At 61.6% G+C, this 8,350-nt stretch overlaps 1 protein-coding gene across 3 annotated transcripts; it reads left to right on the top strand.

The window, feature by feature from the left end:
* The first annotated feature begins 224 nt into the window (after positions 1-224).
* On the top strand, positions 225-6,229 carry Scrt1 (scratch family transcriptional repressor 1). 3 transcript variants are annotated; one of them, XM_021659309.2, is made up of 2 exons: positions 225-766; positions 2,708-6,229. In XM_021659309.2, the coding sequence occupies exons 1-2, from the start codon at positions 652-654 to the stop codon at positions 3,637-3,639; spliced, it is 1,047 nt and encodes a 348-aa protein (XP_021514984.1). In that variant the 5' UTR covers positions 225-651; the 3' UTR covers positions 3,640-6,229. The 3 variants fall into 3 exon arrangements, with proteins under 3 accessions (XP_021514984.1, XP_021514991.1, XP_021514999.1); XM_021659316.2 differs by lacking the exon at positions 225-766 and adding an exon at positions 1,587-2,007; XM_021659324.2 differs by lacking the exon at positions 225-766 and adding an exon at positions 1,591-2,000.
* Positions 6,230-8,350: the final 2,121 nt, after the last annotated feature.

Raw genomic sequence — 8,350 nt, forward strand, 5'->3', positions numbered from 1 at the left:
GTGGCCCGCCCCTCTCCGCCAGCGCCAGCTGAGCGCGTCCGGGCGCTGGCCGCGGTGCTGCCCTAGCCAGCGCTGGCCGCGGTGCTGAAGCTGCTGCTGCTGCTGCTGCTGCTGCTCCTCCTGTCGCTGCTCCTGTCGTGTTCTCTTGGCCCCGCGCTGCCGCCCCCGGGGGCATGGGGCGCCGCTGACTGAGCCTCCGCCGCCGCGGCGGGGGGGGGGAGGGGAAGGGGGCCGTGGGGCCGGGCCAGCCCTGCACCCATTCGCAGCCTCCGGGCCCGGGACGGAGCCGCTCCCCCCCTCTCCGCCCCCCCCAGCCTCCTCCCCCGCCTGTCCAGGGGCGGCACTGCGGGCTGGGAAGCCGGGACCAGAGGAGGGAAGGAAGGAAGGAAGGAAGGAAAGAAGAGAAAAGAAGAGAAGAGGAGGAAGGAAGGAAGGAGAGAGAGAGAGAAAGAGAAAGGAGGGATCCGGAGGGGAAGAAGAGACGCAGGGCAGAAAGAAGAGAGGACCACACTCGCCCAGCAGCATCCACAGGCCAGACTGGGGACAGGGCTGCTCCCACCGCTCCTCGGATGGTGACGGGGCCTCGCCGCGGACGCAGTCCCCCCGAGCCCCGGCTCTGCAGGCCCTCACTGCCGGAGCCCCGCAGGAATCATGCCCAGGTCCTTCCTGGTTAAGAAGGTCAAACTTGACACATTCTCTTCGGCAGACCTCGACAGCTCCTACGGGCGCGCCCGCAGCGATCTCGGAGTGCGACTGCAAGATAAAGGTGCGCTCTGGACTGCAGCTGGGGCAGGGCCCAGGGCTTTGCAGGAAGGGGTGGGTGGCCAGAGTGTGGGGGTGGAGTGGCCGGGTAGGAGGGGATGTAGATCCAACGGGGGCAGCCTGAAGCTGGAACAGAGAATGAAGGCTCAGGGAGAGGGGAGCGGAGAGTAAGGCCAGGCAGCTTCCAAGACTGGGCAGAGAGTGGGTGCGGGAGAGGTAGGAAAGAGGGATCAGGAACAGGAAGCGCTGAAGGCGCACACACACAGAGACTTGTGCTGAGACAGACACAGCTGCACGGACACCTGCTAACGTACCAGGACCCAGTTAAATGGGCACATGCAAACCCACACCCAAAAATCTGGATCTGTTTCACTTCTCTTTGGCTGTACCTTCAAAGCCTCTTGCTAGGGCTAGCTAGGGAATGCTGGGAGCTCTAGGGAGTAGGCACGGGGTCTGGCAGGGCCACCCACCTGTCAGGGCCTAGGAACCAGAAGATGCAACAGCAGTATCTCCCCTGGCCTCAGGATTAGGGAGGAAGAGGTGAGCAGGGAAAGCCAAGGTACTGGAGTCAGGGGAGGCTCTTTGTGTAAGGATGGCCAAGTTCAAGGACAACTGTTAGCATGCAGGCAAGGAGGACAGGAGTGCCAGCAGTGTGGGGTGGCAAAGCAAGTGTGACCTGCAAGAACATAAGCCTGTGTGGGCCCATGTGACTGCGTGTGGCCATGTGACTTTGTGCGTTTGTGTGTGACCCTGTGTGTGTGTGTGTGTGTGTGTGCCTGCCTGTGTGCCACTACATGAGACCACGTGACTCTGAGGCCGCTGTGCACCATGTGACCGAGAGTGTGTCTGGATGACTGCATATGTGACCCTGCATGTGTGGGCGTTGAGTTCCAGCGCCAGGGTCAGGGTACAGCCTTTCCTGTGAGATGGCACTAGGCCCGATGGCTGCTTGAGAGCCGAGCGTAGCCCTGAGAGAGTCAAAGCCTGCATTGTGAAGGGTATGCCTTCGTGATCCTGAGATCGTGAGAGCCACCTTGTGCCTTCGGAGCATCTGCAGTTGCTGGCACTAACCTGCAGCTTGTCTCTCTGCTGAGGTGTCCCCTAGTGGATGCCCTGGCGGCCTGCCTAGTCCCCTGTTGGAGGCTGGAGAAGCTCTCCAGAAGGGTTGGGGCACGGGGAGAAAAGAAGAATGCGGAACAGAGTAGGACCCAGGATCGCAGAGAGTGGGTAGAGGCATGGTGCGTGGTGAGTTCTAGCTGCGAGGGTAGGGATCGAATCCTGCGAGGGGTTAGAGGGGTGGAAGGCAAGGGAGCGCTGGTGATGGCCAGCGAGGCTGGCTAAGGTGGAAGTCGCTGGGCTTTCGTCGGCACACCTAGGGAACGAGAGGGACAGCTCCGAGTCCGGAAGCAGATTCTGGAGGCTTGAAAAAAAGGCCCCGGGGATCCCGAAGAGGCAGAACCGTCGGGGTCTCTGGGCTTGAGGCCCTGGCTTTGTGCGCGGCGGGTCTGCAGTGTGTTGCATAATCAGGGAAAAACTGCTGAAGTGGGGAGAACCCGAGGGGGAGGGGGAGGGGGAGGAGGGAGAGAGGAGCGCCGCCCCTCCCCCCTGACCTTGAGGCTCGCTGAAGGGGGGCAGCCGCGCCCGAAGATGCATCTCTCTCCTCCCCGCGCGGGGGCGGGGCGCTTGGGCGGCGGGGGAGGAGCCCCGCCAGGGCCCTGTCTCATCCTTCGCTGTCTCTCTTCTCTCCCCCCCCTTCCCCTCCCCACGCTCTCCATCCTCTCTGCCCCGTGGTCCCTGGCCCCTTCTCCTTTGTCCCAATCCCCGTGCGCCCTCCCCTCGGACCCCGCCGCGTCTCCTCGGTCTCCCGCCGCCCGCTTTGCGTGTGCCTGCCTCGCCCGCTGCTCCGCTCCCCTCCCGCTGTCTGTCTGTCCGCCTCCGCCCTCAGGATACCTCAGTGACTACGTGGGGCCTGCGTCGGTCTACGATGGCGACGCCGAGGCGGCGCTGCTCAAAGGGCCATCCCCGGAGCCTATGTACGCTGCGGCCGTGCGCGGAGAGCTGGGTCCCGCGGCCTCCGGCTCGGCGCCTCCGCCCACCCCGCGGCCGGAGCTGGCGACCGCCGCCGGCGGCTACATCAACGGCGACGCGGCGGTCAGCGAGGGCTACGCGGCCGACGCCTTCTTCATCACCGACGGCCGTTCTCGCCGCAAGGCCGCCAACGCCAACGCGGCCGCGGCCCCCTCCACGGCCTCGGGGGCGGCCCCCGACGGCGATGCCGGAGGCGGGGGCGGGCCGGGCACGAGGGGCTCCGGCGCCGGGGCGGCCAGCCGGGGCGGCCCGCGCGTGGGGGCGGGCCCCGAGGCTCGCTCGGGGCCTGGGGCCACGGGCGCCGGGGGCCGGCACGCGTGCGGCGAGTGCGGCAAAACTTACGCCACGTCGTCGAACCTGAGCCGCCACAAGCAGACGCACCGCAGCCTGGACAGCCAGCTGGCAAGGCGTTGCCCGACGTGCGGCAAGGTGTACGTGTCCATGCCGGCCATGGCGATGCACCTGCTCACGCACGACCTGCGCCACAAGTGCGGCGTGTGCGGCAAGGCCTTCTCCAGGCCCTGGCTGCTGCAGGGCCACATGCGCTCGCACACGGGCGAGAAACCCTTCGGCTGCGCGCACTGCGGCAAGGCCTTCGCCGACCGCTCCAACCTGCGCGCGCACATGCAGACGCACTCGGCCTTCAAGCACTTCCAGTGCAAGCGCTGCAAGAAGAGCTTCGCGCTCAAGTCTTATCTCAACAAGCACTACGAGTCAGCCTGCTTCAAGGGCGGCGCCGGCGGCCCTGCGACCCCCGCGCCGCCGCAGCTCAGCCCGGTTCAAGCCTAGGGTGGGCGGGGCCCCCGCCGGCCAGGTCGGCTCTCAGCAATACGGGGCCCCCCCGACCCCCTCTAACCCCCCCCAGGGAAGTCTCCGCCGGCGTCCGGGCGGAGGGGCTGGAGGGCGGGCCCCTCCTCACAGCAATAGGGGGGCAGGGAGCCGGCCCCGCCCCGCCCCGCTCGCCAGGAGCCTTGCCAGCCCCTTCAAGCAATAGGGTCCCGAGGGGAGACCCACCCTGAAAACCCTCCCCTCTCCTCCAGGGTGCCCCAGGCTTTCTCCCAGCAATAGGGTCGACCAGACCCAGAACCGAACCTCATCTCTTAGTTGGGTCTCTGAAGACAGGGGTGAGGTGAGGTAAGGAGCGCCCTCCTCCCTCCTCTGCACCCCTGGAATCGCGTTGCAGAGACTCAGGTCTTCCCCCATCCCTTCCCAAGCCTTCCAGGCCAAGCCTTCAGCCCGGCGTCCAGGGAGTCAGCTCCTTTCGGGCAGCTGGCCGGAGGGGAATCAGGAGAGCGGGCGGGCCGCAGAGGCACTCCGGTCCACAGGCTTTGCAGACCTCCCGGGAGTGCTAGGCGATTTGGGCACGGGGAGGGGCGCGGACCGTGGCAATCCTGTTCGCCCCCCGGGTTCTTTCTGGGGCCTCAGTCCGAGCCTCCCTCCTACCCACGCCTCGCATCCTCTGCCAAATCCGAATTCTTCCAGCCCGGCTTCCGGGGCTCTGTCCTCCATAACGAATAATAATGACACATATCGGAATCGCATGAACTTATCCGACCTCCTCAGACCCCGATCCCACCCTGCCCCGGGGCCCCCTCCCTCGCTCCCCAGGCTTCGGGTGTTGGAGGACGGATACCCGGGCCGGCAGGCTGGCGTGCCACTGCCCTCTACACACCTCTGTATTTGCTTTGCGGGTAAAGCCCCCTGGGGGGGTTGCGGACGCGTCGGGTTCCTTTCTTTCTGTATTTATACGTTTTATTTATGAACGGATTGCACTCGGGTCGGGGAGGGGGCGCCTAACCCTCATCCTTCCCGCCGACGCCCGGGGCTTAGGTTGTCCAGGGCCACTTCCTCTCACCCTGAGCTTCGCCTCGCAGAGGCCGGCCCTTTCCCCCCATGGAGGCCCAGGCCCCACCCCCACTCGGTTGCCAACTTTCACCCGTCTATGCCAAAGCCTCGGCGGTGACCCTGCCCCAGGGGCCCGCCCCATTGGCCGCCGCCTTTGTGACATCACTGCATGCAGTCCCACCCTCCTTCCAAACCCTTCCCGGGGCTGCCCGCTCCCCTTCCTCTTAGTTAGTCCAATGCAGACTATAGAGCAATAATGCGCACTGCATGTAAAGCTGCCGCAGCCTCTAGAGTTACTGAGAATCAGGTATCCCCTGCCCTACCCATCCCATAGGCCCCTAGATCAGGGATTCTGCGCGGGGCCGGCCACGCAGACTTTCTTTCCCCATTCCCTACCCCAGGGCAGAGCCCGGCAGGCGTCACGGTTCCAGAGGCTGCGGTGAAATGGAATCACCCAAGGCCTCGCTTGTTCATCACTCACCGACCCATCATTGGGTACCTACGAGATACGCCAGACCCATTCCTGAATCCGTCAGATATGCGGCAACCTTCGGGGAGTCGCCTGTCAGTGCCAGGGCCCAATAAGCATGGGTAGGCCAGGGTAGAAGGCAGATTCAGAGGGCTGGATCCCTGGGCCCAGACGGCCTCTCCTACCCACCTCAGTCCTGGAATATGCTGGGTGTAGTCAGGCTCTGCCTTTGACTTGGGCCTTATGTCCCCAGCTCAAATTGGACAGGTCCCAGGGTCTCTCGGGGGGGGGGGAGCCCCAGCTTCACCAGGGCCGCCCACACAGGTACCCATTTTCTGATCCCCTGAGATACGAGGCTCTTGCTGTCTCTGTGCCGCTAAGGTGCCACACGCTGGAGTATATGATATGGCCAGCCTCATCCCAGCACCGAAAGCTTGGCTACCCTCCTGGTGCGGACCCGCAGGCCTAGCATAGCAGTGCCCATATCTAAGTCCCTGACTCCACCTGGCGAAATCGCCCACGGTTCCCAGCTCGGGCCTGCCAGCCTGTGCCGCATGCACACGCACACAGAGGCGCCCACCCCGCCCCGCTCCTTACTCCTGTCTACCTACCTATGGAGAAGGCTGGAAGGGCTGTGGGCCCGCCAGGATCTCCCGCTTCGCCCACACCCTGCCGCCGTGGAAAGCCATGGGCCCCCTCCCGCCCCCATAACTAAGCAGCACAATAACCGACTTAGCGAATTCAGGTAGAAGGAACGTTTAGGTAGCACCTATTTTGTACTGATTCTACAAGTAGGGCCCGAGGTGCGGGGGTCCCTCGGGTGGGGGCTGTGGCTGCCGGCCCGCCCCGCCCCCACCCCCGCCTGCGCCCCGCCACCTTGTACATACTCCTGGCCCGCAACAGGCCGGGATTTTTACTCGGGCCGTGTCCCTCTTCCGCCCCCGTTTGGGGCCGGGCCGGCCGGACAGACGGACGGACGGACAGACCTCCTTCCTAAGCACAATAGCACCAGCTCCTCGGAGCGCCGCACCTCCACGAGGAGAATAAATGCCACTCTTGATAGAATTTGGAGTATTGACTGGCGTGTCCTGTATGGGTGCTTTCTAGGGGTATCTGAGAGTGTCAAAGGGGAGAGAGTTCCTGGTCTGCAGGCTCAGACCAGTGCTGGAAATTCCAAGGGAAGCACTGACCTTGGCCTTTCTTGTACTGGAGAAGGTCAGCTGGGCTAGTGAGGCTGAAGCACCTGTCTGAAGACAAAGCCATTGACAGTTCCCTTGGGGCCAGTCAAATGTGCTCTGTGTCAGGTGTTCAGGGGCCTCATAGCTTCTGGGACTCCAGCCCGTGGTTGATCCTGCCCAAGCTGACCTAGAAGCAGCCCTTGGCTTGGAATGCCTCCTTTCTGTTATCCCTCGTACTCCTGCAGCTGTAATAACAAGTCTGGGTCCCTCGTCCTAAGCAGTCCTCTGAGAGGGTGTTGGAGGAAATGGGACAAGCTTCAGGTCCTCTCTCTTGGAGGCCTGCTGCTTTCATTCTCATGACTGAACTGTTGGGAGCGTAATCCTCTACTGCTTCACAGGTCCAGTGAAGATTCCCAGGGGGAGAGGCAGTTCTGCAAACACCTATAGCCCTCAGATTCTAAATAAGGTGAATGGAGGAAATAGGAGGCGAGGCTGTGCTGGGTAAAGAGAGCCACAGGGACAGGAGAGAAGGTGGAGGCCTCACCCAGCAGTGACCCCTGGCAAGCAAGGTAAGCAGGTGTGAGTTGAGTGTCTCAAATACTTTGTGTACATGTGGCCAAACTAGGTCAGTCTTAGATCAGAGCCAGCACAACGGCCCACATCCTGGCCAGAGCCGGAGCCAGGCCCACTCAGATTCCATTCAGTGGGTCATGGCCTGTGTGCCAGCCACTTGGAGAATATTCCAGTGGGGAAGGGTGTACTCTCTACAAAGCTTAGACAGCAGTAACAGGAGTGAAGGCACACCTGGCACTGGCAGGAGTGGCTAGCCAGGCTCTCTGCAGAAAGATCATAACTTTAACTGTCCCTAGCTGGAAAGAGATTGGCAAGGTTTCTCTGTGTAGCCCTGGCTGTCCGGGAACTCGCCCTGTAAACCAGGCTGGCCTGGAACTCAGAGATTCACCTGCTGGGATTAAAGGCACGCTCCACCACTGCTTAGTAAGAGATTTCCTACTTGCAAAAGAGGAATTAGAGGCTCAGGAATGGGATAAACAGCTTGTGGATGGAAGAGCCCAGCGCTGCTTTTACATAGCCCTGACTCAGTACTCCACTCACCCAAACACCACTTTGGCAGGTCATGAAGACACACAAGGAAGCCTCTTATCTGCCTACTTTCCAGAGGACCACACAGTTTCAGGGTCTTGGTGGGCCAGAGGATGGAAGCAACCACTTGGAAGGCTGAGCTTACTTCTCCATCCCTGAAAACCCTCTAAAACAGGTTTCCTTGACCTGCTTGCAGCCCTAGGGTGCTGAGGTCAGCCTGAAGCTGTTTGTAAACTTCTAAAACCTTCCCGACCCTCTTACTCCACCAGACCCGACCCTCTTACTCCACCAGGCCTGCAAGGCTCCTTGATCCAGGGCCTGGATCTCCTTTGTTGCCAGCTCCAGCAGGGAGCTCTGCAACGTGATTTCTTTTCCAACTCTTCCATTCACACCTTTATTCTCGGCCAATCTCACCTATACTCTTTCTTTTCTCCTGGCTCCCCGGGTTACACTTCACTCTAGATTTGGATGATGAAGCTGTCTGCACCAGGTACCCCTCCTCTAAGTCATTCGTTCCAGCCTTTCCTCCTTGAATCAGGCCTGGGGACTCGGATACAGGTCCCACCTCTTTGCCACAGGTCTCCACAGGACCATCCTTCCTGATGGCTCTGCTCCATCCTCTGGTCTCTTCACTCCCATGGTTTCTTGTAGGCCCACAAGCTTTAAGCCTAAATGGCAATGAATAGCTGTCTCCAAGGAGATCTTTCATTTTACTGGATGGTGTGAATTCATCTCTGACTGAACCTAATGGCCTCAACCTCCCAATTTTAGTTTTTAGTTTCATACTGAAAGTTGATGTAGCCAGAGTGCTAGCCCAGGAACATGAGAAAGCGTCATATTCCCTGACGGAGGGAGGAGTGAGGAAGGGATGGCAGAGCTCACATGACTTACCCTCACACTTTAGGTT

The sequence above is a fragment of the Meriones unguiculatus genome, chromosome 8 (assembly GCF_030254825.1).
Source record: "Meriones unguiculatus strain TT.TT164.6M chromosome 8, Bangor_MerUng_6.1, whole genome shotgun sequence".
NCBI classification, from domain to species: domain Eukaryota; kingdom Metazoa; phylum Chordata; class Mammalia; order Rodentia; family Muridae; genus Meriones; species Meriones unguiculatus.

Coding starts and splice junctions, on each gene's coding strand:
- Scrt1 (XM_021659309.2), top strand. CDS start 652: ATGCCCAGGTCCTTCCTGGTTAAGAAGGTCAAACTTGACACATTCTCT. Junction 767..2,707: donor AGTGCGACTGCAAGATAAAG/GTGCGCTCTGGA, acceptor CTCCGCCCTCAG/GATACCTCAGTGACTACGTG.